Source organism: Nyctereutes procyonoides, unplaced genomic scaffold (assembly GCF_905146905.1).
Source record: "Nyctereutes procyonoides isolate TBG_1078 unplaced genomic scaffold, NYPRO_anot_genome, whole genome shotgun sequence".
Classification (NCBI taxonomy): Eukaryota; Metazoa; Chordata; class Mammalia; order Carnivora; family Canidae; genus Nyctereutes; species Nyctereutes procyonoides.
This window is the reverse complement of record NW_026575125.1, coordinates 6409291-6433931: the sequence shown is the minus strand read 5'-3', so window position 1 is coordinate 6433931 and position 24641 is coordinate 6409291. Positions and strand designations below refer to the sequence as shown.

Below are 24641 nucleotides of genomic sequence, written 5' to 3'. Positions count from 1 at the left end.
CATCGTCCCAGAGAGTGGCCTCATGTCACTTCATAGTCACACCAAGCCCTCCCGGCACCACCCCTAAACTCCGGTCCACTCGTGGGTTCTCCAATTCTAAACATTCACCATCTCAAGGATGTTATATATAAATGGAATCATACAGCAGGTGACCTTTGGAGACTGGCTCATTTCACTCAGTAGAAATCTATGAAGCTGTTATGTGTCACCTATAATTTATTGATAATGTGTCCTTGTTACTGCTGAGTGGTATCGCATGGTTAGGCTCTGAGCTCGTGCTTCCTGCTGATGGTCACGGACGGTGGCCCTACCAGGGGTTCACGGAGAAGCCTATACTAAGGCAAAGCAAGTTCTCAGATCAGCCCATCAAATGAGGAGTCTCTGAATGCTACGGAAAGGGTCCTCCTTAAAAATTCTATCTTTGGGGCACCTGGGTGGCTCAGGGGTTGAGCATCTGCCTCTGGCTCAGGGCGTGATCCCGGGGTCCTGGGATCCAGTCCCACATCGGGCTCCCTGCAGGGAGCCTGCTTCTCCCTCTGCCTGTGTCTCCTTTCTCTCAGTGTTTCTCATGAATAAAGAAAAATCTAAAATAAATAAATGAAACACTCTTTGTTTTACCCTGAAAAAGAGCACATTTTCTTTTCTTTCATCTTTCCATCCTGAATCGTCTCTAGCACTCTGCTTAACATTAAAGAGAAAAAAAAGAAAAGAAAAGAGGAAATAACACCTGGAACATAGTGAACCAGCAATGGGGTTTGGGTCTACCTTGCAGGCAGCAAAATTACAGGTGAGAAGGTCTCTCAGTACATAAAAAAACACATAAAGGTCTATGGTCTTCTCGGGCCGGTGCGATGGAAAGCCCTTCCATAAAGTGTTAGAAATGCTTTGGGAAATACTACATTCTGCTCAAAAGCTTCATAAATGATTTATTTTTATTTTTTTTGAATGATTTTTTTTAAAAGATTTATTATAATTGGGATACCTGGGTAGCTCAGTGGTTGAGCATCTGCCTTTAGCTCAGGTCATGATCCCAGGGTCCTGAGATCAAGTCCTGCATTAGGCTCCTGCCTGCTTCTCCCTCTGCCTGTGTCTCGGCTTCTCTGTCTCTCATAAATAAATAAATAAAATCTTTTTAAAAAAGATTATAATTATGGAGGGGAGGGGCAGGTGGATAGAGAGAATGCACAAGCCAACTCCACACTGAACGCAGAGCCTGATGCAGGACTCGACCTCACAACCCTGAGATGAAGACCGAGTCAAAACCAAGAGTCAGACACCTAACCGACGGAGCCACCCAGGTGCCGCATAAATCAGTTCTTGAAAGTGTCTGGGGACCCTCACTGATGTTTATCTTGGGCACATTGTTCTCTGAAAAGTAGAACCCAGAGCTGGGTTTCAGAATTCCCTCCAATCACAGAGGTGAGCACGCTTGATGGCCTAGGGCTCTGAACCTGTTACTGTGTCCTCCGTGACAACAAAGGTCGGGACGCTGCTGGCATTTATGCCAACGCACTGGAAAGCCACTAGGAAGGACAGTCCCACTGGCTACTGGCTTCAATACGCAGCCTGGAGCGTGAGTGGCCAGCAGATGGCAACACACGCAGATCCACGGAGGCCGGGGGGGGGGGGGGTGGGGGCGCAGAGGCCGAGGGAAGAAGACCGACCTCTTAACGGAGAAGGGATTTCCCTCTCGGGTGGTGGAAACGTCCTGGAACCGGGCCGTGGCAGTGATGCCCACGACGGGAACGGGTAGTCGCCTGGCTAACGGGAACTCGCGCGTGACGCACACGGCCTCCGCCGCCGCACGCCACACAGGCTGGAACCCCGAGCTGCCCGAGTCCGGAGCCCCACTCCTTCCCGGTGAGAACACACATTCTGGAACACGTTCAGCACCGTCCACGTCATCAGTGGGGTCCGATGAAGGCAACGGTAACTACGAAAGTCACGGGCACCCCACAGGCGTGCCGGTGGGGCGCCCAAGCCAGGAGGACAGCCACGGGAGACACGGGCTCTGGCTCCGAAGCAGCAGGGTAACTGCGACAGCAGGGTCCCCTTGCTCCTTGAGGTACCGTGGAGTGACGGGAGCCTGGGGTCCACACATCTGAGCACAGTCCTGCCTCGTGGACCGTTCGCTCCCCGGAGGCCCAGGTCCCCCGCATGCAGCCCCTCCGTGGGCCCAGAGACGGGCAGCGGCGCGAGGTCCTGGGGCCAGCGTGGGGCTACAGCGCGTCACCACCGCCACCGCCCGCCAGGACTCGCCGACGCCACAGTCGGACACGCGCGTCCTGCTGAGGGAGGGAGGGGCGTCGGCCCCGTGCAGCCAGGAGTCTCCAACAGCCCGGGGGGGAGGGGGGTCACCCGGGCCCACGTTAGGAGGCCCCACGCGGCGCCACGGGCATGAAGCAGCAGGTGCAGCACGGCATCTCCAGACCGCGGGCTGCCCCGCGTGGCGTGGCCTGACCAAGTGACAGAGGCGCAGGCCGAGGGCCAGAGCCGTGGCCGCGCGTCGCGGCAGGAACACGGAGCTCCACGGGCCCGCGGCCCCACTCCCCGGCCGACAGGGCTGGCGTCTGCGCCTGCCGGAGCCCACGGGGCCTGCGCGGACCGTCTGCCTCCCTGGGCCCGGCGCCCACAGTCCCCTGCCAGGGCCCCACGTGTCGCCGGCTCGGGGCCTGGGGGCTCCGCTGCGGCCCGGGTGTTCCGCCGGGGGAGGGCCCTCGGGACCCCGGAGGTCACCCCAGGCCAGCTCTGCGTGGCGTCCCGGGGGCCCCCGGGGGAGCTGGGCAACGGTGTGGCCGCGGGGAAGCCCACGCAGCCTCCCTCTCGGGCAGCAGGAGACGCCAGCGCCGGCTCGGGGTCGCTTCGCCAGGGACCTTCCAGTCCTGCGCGGCCCGCGGCGTCGGTACCTGCGACCGGGAGAGCTCGGCGGCCGCGGGGCGTGCGCCCTTCCCGACAGCTCCCACGTTACTTCAGGGGACGTACCTCCTGGGACTAGGAATTACTGGTTTTGAATTAGAAAAAAAGAAAAATCAGCAACTCACCGGAATGAAACGGAAACTGTTGTTTGGCTTCTCCTGTGTGGGCATCCCAAATTATTGTGGTCTGTGCTCCGCAAACAGAAAGAAAAAGTTAGTGACTCTTCTTCACGGGAAGATTTCTTTTTCTTTTTTTTAATTTTTTATTTATTTATGATAGTCACAGAGAGAGAGAGAGAGAGAGAGAGAGAGGCAGAGACACAGGCAGAGGGAGAAGCAGGCTCCATGCACCGGGAGCCCGACGTGGGATTCGATCCCTGGTCTCCAGGATCGCGCCCTGGGCCAAAGGCAGGCACCAAACCGCTGCGCCACCCAGGGATCCCACGGGAAGATTTTTCTAGAAAAATTTAACGTACAAGAAAAAGACCGTGAACCAGCCCCCTTCCTTCAACACCAACACTGAAGAGACAGAATGTGAGCCACAAAGGTCATTATTAATTTTCTTGTAACTACGTTAAGAAAAATGGGGGGGGGGCACATCTGGGGCTCGGTTGAGCACCTGACTCTTGGTTTCGGCTCAGGTTGTGGTCTCGGGGTCTTAGGATCGAGTCCCACATCGGGCTTCCTGCTCGGCGGGGGGCCTGCTTCTCCCTCTGCCCCTCCCCCTGCTCTTTTTCTCAAATAAATAAAATCTTAAAAAGAAATCGGTAAACTAAATTTTAATAATATATTTTATTTCACTCCACTGTGGCCAAAATAGTGTCAACATGGAATCGATCTGTAAACATTAACGAGATATCTGGCATTGCGTCTTCTCTAGATTTTTGGAACCCAGCATGTTTTATGCTTAACGGTCCGGATGGCTATGTTTGCGGAGCTCAGCAGCTACATGTGCGCCGGTGGCTATTGCCCAGGACACAGCAGCTGCTCCTGATCCTTGGATAACTGCCCCGACTGGGGGGGTCAGGCCTCTCCCTCACCCCCACCATGGAGACCTGCTGAAAAACCTGCAGTGAAACACCCCGACACACCTTTCTGGCACTTTCCCAAATGAAGAGCTATAGAAACTGGCTTTTCTGACACCTCCCCGACCATCACCCCCTGAATCGCGGCCACTGCACACGCAGAGCAGTGTGTTACACTGGGGTCAGGCACCAATTCACGAGTCTACAAATAGGGAGGACAAAATTCTCTCCACCTTGGCGGAGAACTGGCAAAGTAAGTCCTGAATCCTTAGGAACTTACTAATATCAGGAAGACACTCAGGGAAGCAAGCGGAGGCAGCTCGATGAACGCCACGGGAATTAAGTCCTAATCAACTGGAACTTTCACCTTAATTGAGACTTTTCCACCTCCCTGTCCAAAGCACTTAAGATTTTGCTTTAAGAAAACTGCTTATATTTTGCATCAACTGGAGAAGAAATTTTCAGAGCACCAAGTATCTTTAAAACTTGGGTCTCTGAGTTTGGGACCAGCTCAGACAGATGAATTTTGTTTTGTTTTAAGATTTTACTTTTAGGTAATCTCTACACCCAACGTAGGGCTCGAACTCACAACCCCGAGATCAAGAGTTGCATGCTCCACTGACTGAGCCAGCCAGGTGCGTCTAGGCCAACTGTCTTTGTTTGGTGGAGTGTCACTCTTTTCTTTTTTGTTTAAATTAATTAATCTATTATTTACTTACTTACTTATTTATTTATGGGGGGGGGGAAGCGTGCAGAGACACAGGCGGAGGGAGAAGCAGGCTCCATGCAGGGAGCCCGACATGGGACTCTATCCTGGGTCTCCAGGATCACACCCCAGGCTGTAGGCGGCGCTAACACCGCCTGTGTTAGCTGTGCCACCGGGTCACTCTTTTCTTAATGTAGCCACTCAAATAAATGTAGCTCTGCAGAAAATACATAAACTCCCAGTACTTTTCCCTGATAGAGTGTCCCATGCTACATGAGTAATCATATCACTTAGCTAACATCTCAGTTAAATATACAAGAGACAAAACTAAAAATTAATTGCATGAAAGCTTTTAAGGACGTGCTCTATCCTCCTGCCACCACTTTCAGGTTACGCATGCAGGGAAGGCGAACACCAGCATCGCTGTCAATGACCTTTCTCCCCGGTATCACCTTTGAGAACACGACCGTTATTCATGCCACGGTTGATTAACAATGGCAGAGAGCGTAGGACGCCAAGACTAATCGGATTCCAAATGTGCATTTTCACTGGCCGTACAGCTCATCACCTGGTAGAGTCACAACTGAGCGTAAGGTTGAAAATCAGAAATGAAATCTATAAAAGAGCCCCTGGGCAGGAGGCAGGTGAGGTTGCAAAGAACTTTTCAGAAGGGGTGTGGAGGTCAAAGCGCAATCCAGGGCCTGCCCCCTGGACCAGTGTGTCCCTAGGCAAGTAAGAGCTGGGTCTGGGGAGCGGGGCCACCAGCAGCAGTGCCCACCTCCTCTCTTGGGAGCAGTGAACAGGCCAACACGTATAGTAAAGTGCTCGGTAAGGGTTAGCGACCGTCATTTTAATAATCCAGTCAGCAGTATGGATGACCAACATTAGACACTAGGCCGCCGGGTATGAAAGGAAAGCTTACAGGTGAGAGACAGAGAGAGAAAGAGAGAAAGACTGAACTCTTCACTGACCTACAGGGTTACACTCTGGTACGGAGGTCAGCACACATTTTCTGCCACTGGCCAGAAAGTAGGTATTTGAGACCAAGACCGTGACCATGTTTACAGGTCACCGCTATTACTTTACACTCATCTTAGAACTTGGATGGATACAAAGCAGTAACTGAACCAGGTTTGCAAATTATCCTGATGTCAGTGTGAAAATGTAAAGCCCAGAGGTGCCTGGGTGGCTCAGTGGTTGAGCGCCTGCCTTTGGCTCAGGGGGTGATCCTGGGGACCCGGGATCGAGCCCCACATCGGGCTCCCTGCAGGGAGCCTGCTTCTCCCTCTGCGTGTATCTCTGCCTCCCCCCCTCTGTGTCTCTCATGAATAAAGAAAATCTTAAGAAAAAAAAAAGAGAGAAAATGTAAAGAAGCCCTTTGGAAACCAAACAGCACAGTACTCAGACCCAGTCTGTGGTTGTAGAAACACCAACTAGTGGGAGGGCATGCTTTTGTTTCCCTTCTGCTTCATTTCTTGGTAATACTTCTTTTCCAAAGCAAGGACTTCAAATTCTTGCTGAGTCGTAGGAATGACATAACCGTTCACTGCACGTTCTCTGGGGGTCATGCTGCCTGCGCTTGGCAGTTGAGGAAACAAACCCAGAGAGAGTGGCCCGAAGTCAGAGCCAGAATGATGCCTACACCCCCTGACTCCCTGCCCACTCACGGCTTCTAGATGCACTTGCTGCTCCCAGCCACTGGGCCCTGGGCCCCTCACGTCCGCCTGGCGGCCGTGTCCGAGCACAAAGTCTACTCTGAGGGTGCTCTGTGGGCCACCGGGGCCTGCCCCCTTGTGCGCAGGTCCGCTTTGCTCCCACTAAAGGAGAAGCCTATGGCCCACGGTGGCGGCAGCTGACAGTTCATCGAACTGGGGAAACAGAAGCCTGGCTTGTGTTTCCAAACTGCTCCGTGGGCAAAAGGCTTCCGTCCACCGCACCCCACAGCACTTTGCTCCTTCAAGCATCGGACACATGCAATTTGGGGAGTTCCTCTTCCCATCACTGAATGACGTAACTCAAAAAAGGGGGGAGGGGGAAGCTCTGCACAAAGGTCTGCGGAACTGCATGATACATGGAGAGAGTACGTGTCATAAACGAACAGTGAGAGCAAAACCACAAAAACAAAACCTAAAGAAGCTCTTTGGCTGCGCTAAGGAGAAACAGAAAGTCTCAGACTTAAAAACAAAAGCAAAGTGGGATGATATCCAGTGATTAAAAAATAAATTAGCATCTACAGATCAAAGGGACTTTTTTTTTTTTTTTTTTTGTGGGGGGGACCTACTTTAAGCTAATACTCACTTTGTCTACACCGGCGCTCAAAATGTAATTCCCCTTTTTGTTCCACTTCAAGGCGAAGATGGGGCCTTTGTGCTGTCCTAACGTGCTGGCCAGGTTGCCTGTTACGGAGAGAAGCCACAAAGAGGTGTGACACAGAGCCTTCTGCCCCCGACGGCCACATCCCAAGGCCACGCTCGCCCGCCCCACAGTGCCCGGCGAGGCCTTACCGTCTTCCGTCCATATTCTTGCAAAGCCGTCATAGGAACCAGTAGCCAGCAGCGTCCCGTCGCTCTGCGGGGCAGGGAAACACGCACCACAAAGTGCTCAGGGCGGGTGGTGCCGCGGAAGCGCAGGCCTCTCACCTTGTCCCGGGGCCAGAATGTTCTCCTCCCACCAGTGACCGGCTCCCAGGGAGGAGACTCATCGAGCCCACGTGGCTGCTTCAGGCCACACGGCTCTCAGCCGACAACGTGGGGCGTTCTAACGACACACCAGGGACCAGGGAACACCTGCGACCACTCGCCCCGTGACACAAGTAACCACACTGCAACCCGAACAGTTAGAGCGAGACTTTGAGAGGCTTAAGGAAGCTTGTCAACACGTGTCTGTACACACAGAAGAGTCTGTGCTGCAGGGAAAGTGTAAAGACATTGCAGACAAATGCGGGCCCCCCACCTGTCAACGTCTGTAGCGCCCACTGCCCGAACAGCCTGGGGTGTCCCCTGGCCCGGCTGCATGGCACGTGTCGCCCGCAGAACAGCACCCTCAACGCCCCATGAAACCACCAGGCTCATCCGGCTCACTGAGGGAAACCGAGGGCCCCTGAACACCCTGAACGCCTAGCTGAACGTCCAACGCGGCCTTGTCAGAAGCCCACAGAAATGGAGAGCGCCTGTGAGACCGGCCCCGGGCTGGGGGGCTCAGAATCAGGACCACCCGCCACCCTGGGTTTGCTCATCCACCCCCACAGAGCCCCGCCGTGCGCTGGGGGGCCCCTGAGTGCTACAGTGTCTGGGGGGTGGCACATGCTTACATTCCAGTCCAGGGAGGTCACGTCTTTATTACTCGGGACATCATGCCCCCCTTCTCGTATACAGTGCCTCAACACGAGCTGGGTGGAGCCCCCATTGCTGTTTTCATTAAGGTTCCATATCCTTGCCGTCGAGTCTCCGGATCTGTGGAACGAAAATGCACAAGCACTCAGCTTCCGGTTCAAGTGCAAACAGCCCATCAGACTTTCGGGCTGCCTACATGGGGTATCACTGGCCCGTGGCCCTGTGTCTTCCTAATCCCGTTCACTGTGTTTTTCTCTTCACCATTTTTGTTGTTCTTAATAATGTAATTTTATTGGTTTATGTTTTCTACATAGGCTCCACACCCAACCTGGGGCTCGAACTCACAACCTTGAGATCAAGAGTCGTGTGCTCTACGGACTGAGCCAGCCAGGTGCCCCTCAGTGACTTCAGATTGCTTCCCGCCCCAGTGGGAACAGGGTGGAGTGAGGACTTCCTTACAACCTGGGAAGGAGTGCAGACGGACAGCCCAAGGTCTTGGACTGCACACAGGTGAGAGGAGAGCACGTGTTCCATGAGGTGCGATTCCAGAAAGGAGTGAGCATCTCAGGTCCCCCAGACCCTGCGGCACCCCCGGCCTGGCATCCTTACCCTGAAGCTAGGAGATCACTGACAGGGTTCCAGGCACAAATGAACACCTCAGACTCATGGCCCCGAAGGACTGTGGCTTTGTTGGGTGGAATCTCAACGTCCCCATCTATTTCCATTGGTTTCGAATGATTATCTGTTATAGGAAACAGGAAAAGACATGTGGCTGACCAGTATATATATATTAAAAAAAAAATGCATTCTTAGGGAACTTGAATACTAGAGACATCCTCTTTATATATACTAGGCAATATTATTTCTGATGATCATAACTATATCTTAGCTTTTGTGTAATTTAGTAAATACACAATTTATTTTAATAGCATCCAAATTTGATAGAAAAATAAACAGTTAAAAGGTTTTATTTGTCAGAGAGAGAGAAAGAGAGAGACTAGTGCACAGCAGCAGACAGAGGGAGAGGGAGAAGCAGGCTCCGCACCAAGCAGGGAGCTTAATGTGGGCCTTGATCCCAGGACTCCAGGATCATGACCTGAGCCAAAGGTAGTTGCTTAACCGACAGCCACCCAGGTGTCCCAAGAGTTATATATTCTTCATAACTAGGACCAGGCTAAGGTCTCGCAACCACCACAATGAGTTTGGGGAGGGATGATGAGAGTGAGCTGGAGCCCAAAGGTTGCTATTCTCCAGACAGGATGGGACATTTTAGCGTGAAGTTCCCATCAGGAGAGCCATCACTTTTTCAGAGCACCCACCCTGCAACACTGCAAACATCCTTATATTCTTGGGACTCAGGGGCTATGTTGTTGGAGGCACCTTTGCAGCAGACTTCTTAAGCCAAGCAGAACTGCCAGGTTTCTAACAGAATAAGCACTTGATGAATCATGTGATCTGGGTCCTGAATTCCTGAGTAGGCTTGGTGACAGTGGAGACAAGCCACGCTAAATGCCACCCTTAAAAGAACCATCCTGGAAGGTGGCTGCTTTTTTCCCAAGTGGCAGGAGAGAAAAGATTCTTGAAGGTCAGAATGAAATATCACTTCAGATACCATAGTCTGGCCTCAACCCAAATTGCAGCAAGATGATCACAAGCTGTAGATGGCACCAGAAACAAAGTAAAAGGAGAAGCCGCAGGATGATGTGCCAGGGAGGAGGGAGGAGTGAGCCCTCGGGTGTGCTCCCTGCGATGTGACAGGTAACCCACAGGTACCCATGAAATGAAGGCTGTGTGAGTGGCCAGTGTGCTTTAAGGCGTGTAAGTGTCTCTATGCAGCTATGTTGCGTTAGATTTTTTCTTTTTCTTTCTCTCTCTTTTTTTTTTTCTTTTTAAGTAGTCTCTGTGCCCAGCATTGACCCCAACACAGGGCTTGAACTCACAACACTGAAAACAAAACCTGAACTGAGATCAAGAGTCGGACACCAAACTGACTGAGCCACTCAGGTGTCAGTCGCACCCATTAAGATTTTTTCCTCTCCCCCATTAGATTGTCCTAAGATTTAAAAGAAATCCGTTCAATTTAAAAGTCCGCAAAATTTCCATCCCAGCAAACATACAGGTTTCTTGAAGCTCGCCAATTACAAATTCGTTTCTGTGATGGAAGACTAAGAAAACAATGACACTTAGTTTCTTCCTGCTTCATTTTTGAGAACTTGAGGTTTGTATCCCACCTTGGTGGGTGGACAGCCGACAAACCAACTCTGGCACAAGCCACAGATTTTCTTCTGGTTTTCCCGCCCCATCACTTGGGATGTTATCAACAGTGACTATGGAGGCTCCAGGTGAGAAGTCTTTCGTGCATAAGCTAGACTCTCGGCCTGCAAGTCCCCCTCCTCTATGGAATCTGCATCACAGACCATGTGGATTTTCCATTTGCTGTTGGATCTGATCCTCAAGCTGAAGAGAGTTTGTCACCCTGTGCCCGTGGATGACAACCTGCCACAGGGCTTGGCTGCAAGCTGCAGCCTCATCTGAGAATCTGGCCAGCGAGCCGCACGTCAGCAAGCCCTGCGCACGCACGCGCATGCACACCACGCATGATACATGTATACACGAGCATGCTTTGAGCTCAGACCCTGACACCGTCTTTGAGTTTATAAGCCACGGGTCAGAGTGGAGCCAGGTTCTCTGGGTAGAAATTCAGGTTCTCTGATCGGCCTCGTCCTTAAGGACAATCACCTGCCAGAGATGGAGAGCCCAGCATTTTGAGAAGACCGCGTCAGGCCATGCCTGCCGTCTGGGGTCTGGGGCCCGGGGCCGTCACCCTAACCCTGAGCTTGCCGGTTACCCCGGGTGCTGGCCCCACCGGCTCGGCACAGAAGGCCGTGCGAGGGACCAGGGCCTCCGCCAACAAAACCCTCTGCCGTCGGACAAGAATCACACGTACATCTGGCTGTTAGAGGAGTTCTCTGCGTAGCAGGACGTGTCGGCGCGGAAAGGCCGCCCTGCCCAGGGTCTCGATGCAAGGTGCGCGAGGCTCTCCACGCCCACTGTGCCCACCAGCAGAGCCTGGACACGGACGGCGGGCGATGCTCGGGGAGCTCTCCACCCCCCGCAGCCCGGACAGGAGGCGCCGGAAGCTCACCAGCCCCGAGCCCCGCACGTACTTATTGCGTGTGCTCCGTTCTCCTCCCCATTCACCGCGGCCTCCCCGTTCTTTGGTGGGTGCTGCTGGGCAACAGCCGCCGGGGCTGCCGGGGCCGCTGTCGCCGCCGCCGCTGCCGCCGCCGCCGCCGCCGCACTGGCCTGCTGCTGCTGCGCGAGCTTCTCCCGGAAGGCCTGCTGCCGTGTCTGCACCACGTCGGGCATCACAGCGTCGATCAGGGACAGGGACTCTATGGGGCGGCCGTCAAACACCGTGCCATCCTGGGGAGAGAGCCGGGGGCCGCTGTCAGCCCCGGTGGCAGCAGGTGCCACGGGGGGGGGGGACTGGCAGGCCTGGGCGCCCGGAGCGATGCCCGGCGATCCAGCGTGGGCACGGAGTGGAGGGGACGACACATGGCCTGGGGGACCGGGGACGGGGCTCAACACCCCCGGGTACACAGGACGCCCCACCGAACACTCATCTGGCCCCCATGTGCCGAGTGCCAGGGCTGGGGCCCTCCTGCCCTGATGCTACGGTCAGTGTGGGACGTCTGTGAACAGCTTCACTCTCGTGGGGGAGAGGTAGCTCCCGGAAACCTCAAGACCCAGTGAGAGATTCCGGCACCTTCAGGCTTTGGGGCCCCTGCACCTGTCCAGCCCACTTAATAAAACATGCAGCTGCTGCCGTTTTGGCCCAGGGTGCACACTAAATATCATGAGACACTGCCGGCAGCACTGTTTAGTTCCCACGCGTATTTTAGCCAACTTCTTGTGATTCTCTGGCTTCTATCGGCAATGACAAAATTTCCACACACTTAAAAACGAGGGAGGAAGTGCTTTCCTTAGAGACCACTCCAAATAGAAGAGTCACACGAAAAATCAGTGCTTCTGGGTTGAGGCTGCAGGATGTGCAACCATGTGTTTGCACGTTCTGAACTGGAATTACCTCAGAGATTAGGAAAAATCGGATGGCATGAGTCTCAGCGGGACACCATCTACCTGAAACGTGACCCAGCTGACTTGGGGCCACGATACGGTATCGTATTTGAAAACACAGAAACGATAAGAAACCCCCCCAAAATGTGTCAACAAATAGCTGGTCACCTCATCAGCCACCTTCATGCTGCGGTTCTGGCCATGGCTGTTGACCAAGTGGGGTGATACGGGTGTCACCTTCCTTCAGCTGTTCACGCCTCAAACGGACCACTACTCAGCCAGAGGCAGTAACGGCCCAGGGTAGTGAGGACGCCTCCTAGTTTAGACTCTAAAGCATGTCACCCCACTTTTCAATGACTGCAAACGAAGGTCACAAATGAGACGTCCCACTCACCTCGAGACGTGTTGGAATTTGGACCTGAGCACGAGGAGCCATGAGGGCTTCTCGACAGGTTGAAGAGGTGGACACGGGACGGGGAAATGGAAGCGCAGGGTCACACGATGTGGGCGCTGGCGGGGGCCTGAGGGTCACGCGCTCCCATCCCCACGCTGGACTGTTTTGTGGGGAAAAGAGACCCGATGGGGCCTCAAGGGGCTGGGGAACACGGCCTCCGGGCACCCAGTCTAACAGGAGGAAGGAGGCAACGGCCACCATCAGGGAACAATGTGCACAGGGCGGGTGGAAATTCGGGTGTTTGCAAAGATGGGGTAATGGGAACTGCTGGAGGAACACAGGGGACACGCTACAGGATCTGTTACTTTCGAAGTCTGTAGAGGCGAAAGAGAAAGCGGAGCACGACAGGCTTGCCGCAGCAGGAGGAACGGAGCGGGCGTCCGGGGCCGCGGCCTGCGAGCGCTCGGCCCGAGCGCTTCGGGCCCCGCTGTCCTGGCCGGCGGGGACCAGGCCGCCGCCCGCGCCCCGAGCGCACGTACCTCGTTGATGCTGATCTCGGCCTCCACATACTGCAGTCCCTTCTGCAGGATGGAGATGAGGGCCGCCGGCGGCACTAGCGTCCCATTGATGTTGGACTGGCTGATGTGGCTCTCAATACCGAACGTGAACGCCGAGTGGGAAAAACCTGCAGCGGGAGACACGGGGCAAACGGGGTCGTGAGGCCTGAAGAGAAGGGTGGCGGGAGGCGCGGCCACTGAGACCCAAAGGTGGTACAAATGCTCCTAATTAGCCGGGGTGGGGCGGGGCGGGGGTGCAGCCGTGGCTGTGGGACGCCCACCTACAGGTGTGGGGTGAAGCGGAGGGAACGGGCCCGGAGACAGAGGCCACGGCAGGGCGAGACCTGCGCGCAGGGGACGGACGCACGGCTTTAGAGGCGGAGCGGGTTCCCTGTTTTAAACAGCAAAACACAGCACGGTCGGCCCTGCCTCAATGTTTCCTTTTCTTTCTGATACTCAATTTTTTGGATACTTTGATACTTAATTTATCTATTTGATGGGGGGTGGGGGGGAGGCGCACAAGCAAGAGCAGAGGCGGAGGGAGAAGCAGACTCCCCGCGGCGCGGCGCTCGGCCCCAGGACACCAGATCATGCCTTGAGCCATCGCCTGACCCCCCGGGAGCCCCCCGCTAAATGTTTCTGCTGCCCGAGGGGCAGCTCTGGGCTCCCTCCCGCGTGCCCACCACTCCTTTCACCCCGCACCCCGGGCCCCGCTGGGCGCACAAGGGGCCCCTTCCTGTGGCTGGGCTCTGAGCGCTCGCAGCAGGGGGCGCCGAGCCACCACACGATCAAGCATCCGAGGAAAACGAGAACATTCTGGACTGACTGGGTGGCTTGAGTCACTTTATCGAGTAATTGGCACTTCCGCCTTGGCTGTGAGATGCTGGTCACAACCCTCGTCAGGATGGTTACTGCATGTAACCAAGAAAGGGAGGCAGCAGGCAGGGCAGGGTGCGGGGACCCACGTGGGGACCCATCGGGTACCGGGAGTGGCCCTTCCTCCAAGAGTCAGGGGACACGTTGCGGCTGGAATTCCCAGCTGCCGCAGGCCTTCTCTGCAGGGGGGGGGCTCTGTCTGCTGGGGTACCGTCAGCCACCTCGGTCTGGGGCGGCCAGGGGTGTCCGGGAGCTGGGAATCCTTGGGGGGTGCAGGCCTTAGGGATAACAGAGCCCCCTGTGCTCAGCTCCGGGCTGCAGGTGGCGTGGGGCCAGGGGCACTCCCAGCACGTGGCTCTGAACTCCTGCACTGTCTACGCGGTCCGACCGTCAGGCAGACAGAAGGCAAGCACGAGTTGTGGGGGCGAACCCACTAGCTGCCCTGCAGGACACCCCACCCACCACCCACGGCAACAGTGCGTGCGGCTACACGCTGTCGGTCCCACAACACTGGACCCATTTGACTGGTCTCAGGGCTATCCCCTTGCTGTAGTTTGTCCTCAGCTCTGTCCACCCGTTCCCTTGCAAGGGGGGTGGAGGTGTCCCCAGAATCCTGCTCCCAGGGGATCTCCTCCACGAGCACGTCCCATCACCACTGACTCATCCTACATGCTGGTGGGCTGCGCAGGGCTGCGGGGTGTCCCCACTGTCGGCCTGCGAGGCCACCCACACCGCTAGCATACCGCCTTCAGAAGCCAGACTGATGGGCATCGCCCAGGCCCCAGTTTCCATCAGATTCCACATCATCGGCTCCCCGCCTCCCTTGAGCAAAATATGACCAGCCGTTGCAATAAACGCAGTGCCCAGCAGATGGGACTGTTCCTCCAGGAAAGGCCGTTGTGTCGCACTGTCCTCTCCTTTTCTGCCTACTGTCTGCTGCTCCCCAACCCGGCCGCGCGTCCCCCAGTGCCCGATTATGAGGAATATATAAAACGTGTGCTTTACTTATTTCCTCGAGTCCTGTGTCAGCAACCGTTACTGTTACAATCGGCCGCATAGAGGCTTCCAACCTCCTTATGTAACCGCCCTGCCTACGTGAGCCACCCAAGACCAGTCCCCAGAGGCCCCCGAGGCCCCTACTGCCCCCCACCCCCTCCACTCTCCCAAGGCCAGCAGCAAGGGCACTTTACAAGGGCCTCCCCTCTGCCCTTCCCTTGCCTCCCGTCTCCTACCCTTCCCCCACCCCTCGGGCCACCACAGAACCAGCACCCCCAGTTAACCAGTGACCACCCCCTGGGCCTGTGCCATGCCAGACGCCTTATCTCCATGCTTTTACAGGCCAGGTGTAGGGAAGGTGCAGAGGAGGCAAGGCCCAGGTCAGAGGATGGAGCGGGACCACGTAGGTCGGGGCCCGACTCCCCCCTGCCTGGAACCTTCGCCTTGCACTCGGGGCCACAGTGATCTCGGCCTGTGAAGAACCCTGAACTCTTCCTGGCCGTTGGCCCCACTCGCGGGGCCCCCCCCTTCTCCGTCAGTGTCTTGAGCGGCTAACAGGGCCGGACACTGGGTCTCCTGCTCTCTCTAGAAAGCGCGCGGCGGGCCCACCCCACGCAGGGCTGATGCACACCGCAGGCACCTGCCAGCACCCGCTCGGGCCTCCCTGAGCCCTGTGCTTTGCCACCCGGGGTGCGGCACCCCACTCCCAGCCCGCCAGGCTGCGCTGCCCGCAAGGGTCCCGGCAAGGAGGGTCCGGTCCGTGACGCGGGGACGGCGTGCAGGGAGGTCAAGCCTCGGGGCTCAGCGGTAGGTGGGGACGTACAGACAGACAGACACCTCGTCTCGCGGTTCCGGAGGCCCGAGTCCCAGATCTCGGTACACACTGAGGTCCGGTGAGGGCCGGTTTCTGGTTCCCGGACGGCGGTCCTCACCCGGAGCACCCCCAGGCGCCCCCTCCCGATGCCATCACCGGGGCTGGGAGTCCAGCGTAACAACTTGGGGGAGACCAGCACGGCCGATGCCCTCCCTCCCTCACGCTCTCCCGTGGCGTCCGGCCATGCGACGGCGGACCCTGAGCACGCTGCTGCCTCAGGCAGGGGGGCCGGCGCGCAGGCGGGTAGCGGCCAAGGCCACAGGTGGCCCGGGGGTGGCGCACGTGACCGGCACGCTTGCCACTGCAGGCTCCGGGACTGCAGCACCCGCCTTCTCGCCCTGCCCGCGGCGCCCGCAGCACCCGTGGCACCCACGGCGCCCGCAGCACCCACGGCACCCGCCCTAGATCCTTCCGTCCTGGGGTGGCACCGGCGGCCCTGTGGGGGCAGCGCAGCCTGCAGGGGACGAGGGGTAAGCCCACCTCTGACCCAACGCTCCACGATGTCCGGGGGGGTACAGGGGCGCCCTGGTTTGGCCCCCGAGGCCCGAGGAAGCCCCCCGAGCGCGGCCAGGCAGCCACGGGGCACGGGGGCCGAGAGAGGCACCGCAGGCCCGGCCCCACCGAAGCAAAACGAGGACTAGCGAAGAGGTGCACGGAGTGCCAGGACCTTGAGCGTCGGTGGTGACAACTCGTGTCCTCTCCTGGAGGGAACAGAAAACCATGCCCGGAAGGCTGGGCTCTTCAGAAACGCACCTGGCCATGTTCCCTTGCATTGCAGAGACAGTCTCCTATTTGCTTATGAACTTCCGTGAGGCGCGTTTCTCCGGGTGAATCCACGAGTGGCCTCTGAATCAATGGCTTTTTTGTTTTTTAAAGACTTATTTGCTTGTTTATTCATGAGAGACACAGAGAGAGGCAGAGAGAGGGAGAAGCAGGCTCCCGTGGGGAGCCCGATGCGGGACTCGATCCCCAGACCTGGAATCATGCCCTGAGCTGGAGCAGATGCTCAGCCGCTGAGCCACCCAGGCATCCCTCAATGATTTTTTTAAATCCATTTGTTTTGAAGACTTTCCTCGTGGCTTCTGGCCAACCTGATTTCATCGAGGCAAGCAGAAGGGCCAGGTGCAGAGAATGTCAGGAACAATCTGGACCACTGGGTCCGTCCTTGATCCCCCAATGAGTGCCTGGGCCAACTCACTTCATTTGGCTGGGCCCCCGTTTCCTTTTCTACGGTGTGGCGATAAAAAGTACCTCAAGGAGCTAATGGGAGAACCAGATGTGAGAGCAGCAGGCCTGCACACATTTTTGAATGTATAGAAGACCACGGACCAGTGGAGACATTCCTTCTTGACGTATCCTCGTTTGTGCAGTGATGACACCGGACGAAACGGTCACTCGGATATTTTGTAGACCCGACGTGCATTCATCGTGGAACGGGGGGAGGCCCACTGACCACGTATGCAAGGCCTGCTTGAGCCCTTTCTCCTAGGCCCTGGTTCTTGGAGCCCTGCCGTGCGCCAACGTGTTGCATAAGGCGCCATCTGGGGAGACTGACACCTCCAGGCAGGATGCTGCTCCGCCGGGACTGGCCCAGCCTCCACCACCAGCGCCCCACTCCTCCCAACTGGACTCCGAGGCTAATGAGTGCCTCCTCAGCTTTCCTGCAGCTCTTCTTCCTCCCAAGGGGACAGCAGTAGGAATAAAGCTCATTATGTCAACGACAGAGATGGAAACAGTCAGGACTGGCCCAATGGCAGATGGGGAAGTTGTTAAGAGGGAGAAGAGAGAGCTCAGTGGTACCTCAAGGAAAGCTCTGTGTGGGGGCAACGCATTAGCGTCCCTGGTGTCCAACGTTCAGCCAGTCTGGGGTCGTGACCGAAGCCAGCAGGCCTGCCCCCTACTTAGTAAGAGGTATCCCTGCTGAATCTCTCAAGCTGTGGCATGACGGACAGTGAGGCCAGCTCATTCCTTGTTGTGGGGAGCACCATCCTGGGTGTTGTAGGACGCTGACCAGCACCCCTGGCCCCCTGGATGCTGCTGGCAACTCCTCTGGGTCATGACGACGCACAGCGTCTCCAGATACTGCCTAATTGACCGTGCCATGGCCGATCACCGGTAACCTAGAGAAACCGAACCCCCCAGAGGACACTATCTATAGTCGACTCACATTTCCGCTTGATTTATAAACACAACGGGTGGACAGTTGCCAGTGAAGAGCAGGACCAAGACACCGTCCATATGCGCTTGGTCAGAGAATTCACCAAACACACGGTAGCGAGGAACAACCAGATGAGGTGAGAGTGTTTCCAAGGAGGAGAAAAAGGGTGTAACCGTGAGAAACGTGACAAACCGGGAAAGGTTTAAAATAAGCGCTACATTTTCTACAAAGTGTGGCAAGACCTCCAAGGGTAAAGTCCTTTCTGTTTTCCTCACGAGGGAGGAAAAGAGCGTGCACATGCATTTGTCTCACCCAACTAGGCAATAAAAATAGATTTAAAACCAAGTACGTGGTTTCCGTTCCTTGCAATTACCGCACCGCCAGACCGTACCTCTTTCACAAACGGCTTCACAAACCACCTGAGTTAGTCGAACACCGAACCATTCTGTCCAGCTAATGGCGGCCCGATGCACCAGCAAAACCTGCTAAATGGTCACTCTCTGGCCCTTAAAAGGTACTGCTTACCTGGCAGAGAAAAGCAGACGTGTAATACCTACCCGGGCAGCGGTGAGGGTGGTTTTGCATCTTCAGCTGAAACAAATGCCAAGGGCCCCAATTTGAGGCCTCTTCAAGAGCAGGCTCTTCATTAAATATTTAACGAACGTGCATGCTTGGCTGTAGACAGCCACCCAAGGCCAAGGGGCGTGCCGAATCCTAACCGTCTGGATCAGGCGGGGGCAGAGAGAGGGCCCCGGCCAAGTCTGGCCCGCCGCGTGGAGCCGCGAATGAAGTTTCACTGGGACTGAGAACTCAACGCGTCTGCTGCTTCTCTGCCACTCGGCGTGTGCGACTTTGCTACGGCGGCCCAGAGGCACGAGACGCTCCTCCGCGACACCTGGCAACGTGGGGGTGACGGGGCGGGGATGGCGAGGGAGAGCATCCTCTGTGCCGGGCAGCGGCCCACCGATCTACGGACACCACGCGCCCTAACACGAAGCCCTCCCGGCCACGTGGCTGACCCGCCTCGACGGGTCTGGCGTTCTCGAGAGCCTGCAGCCGGGCCAGGCCCCCGCACCCCCGACACCTCCCCAGCTAAGCCTGGCCCGGAAGTCACCCTGACATGGGGGAAACCGCTGCCTCTGTGACCAAAGCTTGAACCCACCTCCTGCGTCCCTGCACAGTGACTCTGCTCATTCTGGGCTCGCTCTAGAACGGCGGTTCATGGTTCCCAAGGGCAGACGACTCCGGCCCCCAGGGACACACGTGGGCAACGGCCACAAACGGTTTTGGCTGCCCCGGGGGAGGGCTGTGTCTGCAGGGAGTGTGAGTGTGTATGCGGGGGGGCTGCTGGGGTGTGTGCGGTGGGGGTGTTGGTGTGGGTATGTGTGGGTGTGTAGGTGTGGGTATGTTTGGTTCCACCAGGGGTGTGTGTGGGGTGTATGTGTAGATGTATGCGGAGTGTGTGTGTTTGTGTGCCTGCCCCAGGGTGTGTGTAGGTATGGCATGTGTTTGGCTGCCCAGGAGTGTGTGTATATGTGTTTGGGGGTGTGTGGGTGTGTCGGGTGTGTGGGTATGTGTTTGTGTGTGCACGTGCACGTGCGTGCATGGAGGGGCGCTACAGCATCTAACGGCTGGAGGCCAGGCCCGTGCCCCACAGCCTGCAGCGCATGGGAGGCTCTGGGTAACAAAGCCAGAACTGGGCCCAGTTCCAGCAGCCAGCTCCTGAACCCCTGTCACCACCACTGACACCTGCTCAGTGGTCATGGGTGTGGCCAGGCCTCTGTGCTCCACAGAAGCCTCGCCTGTCCTGGCAGGAGGGAGGGGCTGCCCTCCTGCTGGTCCAAGGTCACCAGTCAACCAGTTACCCAGTCACTGGGCAGCGGCCTCCATTCGTCTGCACCTCCTGACTTCTGGGAAGGTGGAACCTTCTAGAAGGGAGGAAGCCCTTCCGGATTCCCTTCCTAACAGGCAGAGCAGCCTCCCCGGGGTCGGGGCCACAGCTCCAGATGGACGTGCATCAAGAAAACTCAAGGAAGGCTAAGAGAACCCACTCAGGCTGATGGAAAGGAGGGGCGAGGAGACACTGAACAAAACTGAGTCCTTGTTGCTTTCAGAGTAAGACGGCTGGAGGAGACGGGAATTAAGGGTTAGCACAAGCGTGAGAGAAGGAGAACAGTCTTTAAACACCTCTGCCTGCCATTCAAGCAACGGTTCAGAGAGCCCCGAAGAGGATGTCTGTATGGCCGTGTGTATACCTGGATTTAAAAACGATTATGGGGCAGCCCAGGTGGCACAGCGGTTTAGCGCCGCCTTCAGCCCGCGGTGTGATCCTGGAGACCCGGGATCGAGCCTCACGTCTGGCTCCCTGCCTGAAGCCTGCTTCCCCCTCTGCCTCTCTCTCTCTGCCTCTCTCTCTCTCTCGTGGGTAAATAAATAAAATCTTTATTTAAAAAATAAATAAATAAATAATAATAAATAAATAAATAAGATGATTATAGTATTTGAGAATCATAATAAAGGTAATGCTCTTCAGTGCTTATTATGTGGATTAGCCCTTTTCACGCAGTAGCTCAGAGGTGGCAACAACCTAGGAGTTAGGCTTACGACCTCCATGTTACTGACGGGGAAACTGAGTGACATAGTAGTTCAGTGACTCCCCCAAGGGCACACGGCGAGGAGGTGGCCGTGTGGGTCCCGAGTCTGCTTCCTTAACCACACACCGTGGAACCCTGGAAGCCGCTCAGAAACCTCCACTCTGGGCAGCCCGGGTGGCCTAGGGGTTCAGCGCTGCCTGCAGCCCAGGGTGTGATCCTGGGGACCCGGGATCGAGTCCCACATCGGGCTCCTGCATGGAGCCTGCTTCTCCCCCTGCGCCTGTGTCTCTCTCTCTCTCTCTCTCCCTCTCTCATGAGTAAATAAATAAAATCTTTAAAAAAAGAAAAAAAGAAAAGAAAAAGAAAAAGAAAAAAAGAAACCTCTACTCATTCCGAATGGTGCCTTGTGAGAAAGAGGCAGCGGGCCATCTCGCCATCTCCGCGCCATCCCCGCGCCATCCGCACTACACGTTCAGCCCAGCCGGCGGCCACCGCGCCCACGGCCCCTTCCCGGGCGCGAGGTGGGTCTGTCCACACGGGCCACCCGCCGCCCGCCCAGATGACCGCGGTGTCCCACCAAACCCAGACGACCGGAAGTCTCAGGGGTGCCCGAGTGTCCGCACAGCAGGAGAGGCTCCCGCCCCGGAGAGGGATGGATCCCCCCGACTCCCGGGGCCGGGGCCCTGCCACACGGGACCGGAGCTTGCTAGCAACGGAACGGAAACGACCGCACGCCCATCCGACCTCGCGGGCTCCAGAGCACGGATCTTACAAGTCACCGTGAAACAGGACCGTGCGCTGCCAGCTGACCGTGTCGCACCTCCTTGGTATCTCCGAATCCGGACATGCCTGTAACATCCCCACTCACGGCGGGTCCGCGGGTCCCGGCTCGCAAAGGGGCGCACCAGGAGCGCAGCTGCCTGGCACCCTGCCCGCCGTCCTCTCAGTGCGGGATCGGGGTGACTGAAGGGGGGGCGGGCGCTGATCAAAATACAGATGGGGGGATCCCTGGGTGGCTCAGCGGTTTGGCGCCTGCCTTTGGCCCAGGGCCTGATCCTGGAGACCTGGGATTGAGTCCTGCGTCGGGCTCCCTGCATGGAGCCTGCTTCTCCCTCTGCCCGTGTCTCTGCCTCTCCCTCTCTTTCTATGTCTATCATGAATAAATAAATAAAATCTTAAAAAAAAATACAGATGGGAGGGAGGCCAAGGGTGAGGACGTGGGAGCTGGGGCAGAAAAACCAGACACATGCACATGGAGCTGGAAGCCCTCAACACAAAAGGCGAGAGAGTAAAAATCACATACCCTCATCTCTGGAAGCTCATTTGCTGTCGGTTCACTTCCCCTTTTCGGAAGTGATGGATGAGTCTCACCGGAGCGTTACGTTTTCTGCCCAAGAAGCAATTCTTATACGTAAACTCTCCTATTACCCATGGTGAAAAGCATAAAACTATGTCGAGAATTCCTTCCGATTTTGCAGTCTCAATCGCTGCACGTGTTCATATCAGCTTCACGATGTTTTTTGACTTAAAAAAAAAAATCCTTAAGACCCAGCCCTCACTTTCTCTCCTTTTGCTCTGACATCCTGCCACAGAAAACCGCATGCAGCGAGAATGTCTTTATGGGCTGCAGACCTGTTCTAGATGACCCGCCATAACATGGGCTTTGGTGTAAAATGGAACTGTCTTGGATGGCGCCCAAAAGAAATACCAGAAGGGCCTCGTTAAAATAGGGTTTCACTTATAACATCTGGCCCGGACCCCAAGGGTGGCGGCTGAGTACAGCGCGGGCCTCTGACTTTTGCAGACCGCGCGCCCTGCCAAGATTTTAATATCCTCTCAACATGGGAAACATCCAGGAGGGGAAGGCATTAGTCAGGTTATACACTAACGTCGCTACTTCCTCCCGAGCCAACAACTGGCTCGGGGAGAGGCGGCCTGGAGAAGAAGGCCGCTGTCCCGCCCGGGTTCACAGGGCTCTGTGGTGGGAAGCATCAGAAGCCTCCAGAAGGATGTGCAGAAACGCAAGGCGCAGACGTGCCACCTGCTGGCACCAGAGCCCCCGCCAGTCTGAACCCCGGGGACTCGACATTCAGAAATCTGCAAACCGTAGGAGCTTGGAGGCCAAGCCGGGGAGGTTCACAATGGAGAGTGGCATTAAAAATTTTTAGACCTTAAAAACTAACTTATGACTTTGGGAAAAACAGAGAAAGCGATTTGGAAGATGGAGAAAGTAACTCCCATGGTTCTGGTTCTACACCTGATACGGCTGCTGTCAGCCCCTTTCTCTGTGCAAATTAGTTTTTATGTTAATTCTTGCGATCATACAATTCTGTACCCCGCTTCTTTACCTCACACAACAGAAGGTATGTCCCCCACTTGGTAAGTAGTCTCAATAGCCACCATTTGGGTAGATTGTCCCGTGTTCACTCATCCTTTACTCACACTACCTCTGGGTTTACTTTTAAAAAGGAATCAACATGACTGGAAAAAGAAGATGTGTTATAGACAGACACACAATGGAATATTACTCAGCCATCAAAGAGTAAAATCTTGCCATTTGCAAGATTTCATGACATGGATGGAACCAGATGAAGCAAAATAAGTCAATCAGAGAAAGACAAATACAAAAAGAATATCACTCATATGTAGGATTTAAGAAACAGAACAGATGAACATAGGGGAAGAAAGGGAAAATATAGTAAGACAACATCAGGGAGGGAGAGAAATCCTAAGAGACTCTTAACTCAGGAGACAAACCAAGGTTTGCTGGAGGGGAGGTGGGGGGACGGGGTCACTGGGTGAGGACAGGTGATGTGATGACCACTGGGTGTTACATGCAGCTGATGAATCACTGAACTCTACCTCTGAAACCAATAATACATTATATGTTAATTAACTGAATTTAAATAAAATACAAAATTTTGTTCAGTTAAACCAAACGAAAGGAATCCACGGCTTCCAAATGCACAGGGCTCAAGTGTTTCCACCTGCCACGAACGTGTGGCATGCCCAACCTCCCAGTATTTTCTTGTTGTCCCTCTCACCAAGGTGGCTCCTTCTCCCTGAACCCTCTGCCGAGTCTCAGGGCCTTCCTCGACCCACCTTCTGGATTGGGCTCGCAACGTTCTGTCCCTTGACTTGCTTGAAAAATCCTAGCTCAAAAAAAAAAAAAAAAAAAATCCTAGCTCAAGACCCAGCTCCACGCCACCTCCTCTCCGTGCCCTGTCAGGGGGTCGAGCTCCCTCCACACACACTTGCGATGTTACACTTAGCAGCCTCCGACAGATGGCCCTCCTAGGCGAGGAGGAGGAGGAAGGCTCCCTCTTCTCGTCTGCCCTTCCCACCCTAGCACCTAGCGCGGTGCCACCACGCAAAGGACAACCCTCGGGAGATTCCAGGGCATGAAGACCACGACGGCTGCTCTATCCCAGGACGGGGAGGCCTCCCTGTTGGCACCCACACCCTCTGACAGTACCCCAATCAGTTGAGGTAGCACAAGGGCAAACATCTTAGTATCTAAGTCATTTATTTTCGTGTATATCGTGCAAATCCAACTGCCTGGCACATCTAAGGAACTGTTTCAACTTATGAAAAATACTCATCAATTTTAATCAAATGTGCCCAACATGCTACAGATGGGACACACACAGCTGAGGCTGGGAAACACGCACTGAGACATGGAGGGCCACAGACACTTGCCAAGGGCGAAAGACGTGAAGAACATGCACTGGGCACACACTCTGGGTTACAGGTATGGGGGGAGGGCCCCACATTCCGCTAAGGGGCTTGCACAGGGGCCTGCACACTAAATCCTGTGTAAAGGTTGCTTCTCCTATAAAGACGGCACAAAGAGCTGCGACAGACACAAAAGTATCTAAACTTGAAAGAAAGTTCCTTCCACCCGGATCCAGAGGAGAGATCTGGCCTCGGGAATAGGGCCAAAAGGTCCCCAGGAAAGCAATTCTGGGTCTGTCAACTTGTTTGATGAGGCCAGCAAAGCCTGATATCCACAACTGACAAGGACACTCAAAAAGGAACAGGACACCCCAGTTTCTCCCAGTAAGATAAACGCGAACGTATCAAACACTGTATTAACAGACCACATTCAGCAACGTACAAAAATGACAAAGGGTC

At 55.6% G+C, this 24641-nt stretch overlaps 1 protein-coding gene across 2 annotated transcripts in view; it reads right to left on the bottom strand.

Annotated features, from left to right (window-relative positions):
* TBL1X (transducin beta like 1 X-linked) overlaps positions 1-24641 on the bottom strand; it is a 216639-nt gene that overhangs the window by 13303 nt on the left and 178695 nt on the right. For both annotated transcript variants that reach the window (XM_055337501.1, XM_055337500.1), the window contains exons 5-11: positions 12992-13137; positions 11146-11404; positions 8588-8720; positions 7957-8098; positions 7151-7214; positions 6945-7042; positions 3042-3102 (exon numbers count right to left, since the gene is read on the bottom strand). In XM_055337501.1, the coding sequence (XP_055193476.1) occupies positions 3042-3102; positions 6945-7042; positions 7151-7214; positions 7957-8098; positions 8588-8720; positions 11146-11404; positions 12992-13137 (903 nt within the window). The remainder of the gene's footprint in view (positions 1-3041; positions 3103-6944; positions 7043-7150; positions 7215-7956; positions 8099-8587; positions 8721-11145; positions 11405-12991; positions 13138-24641) is intronic.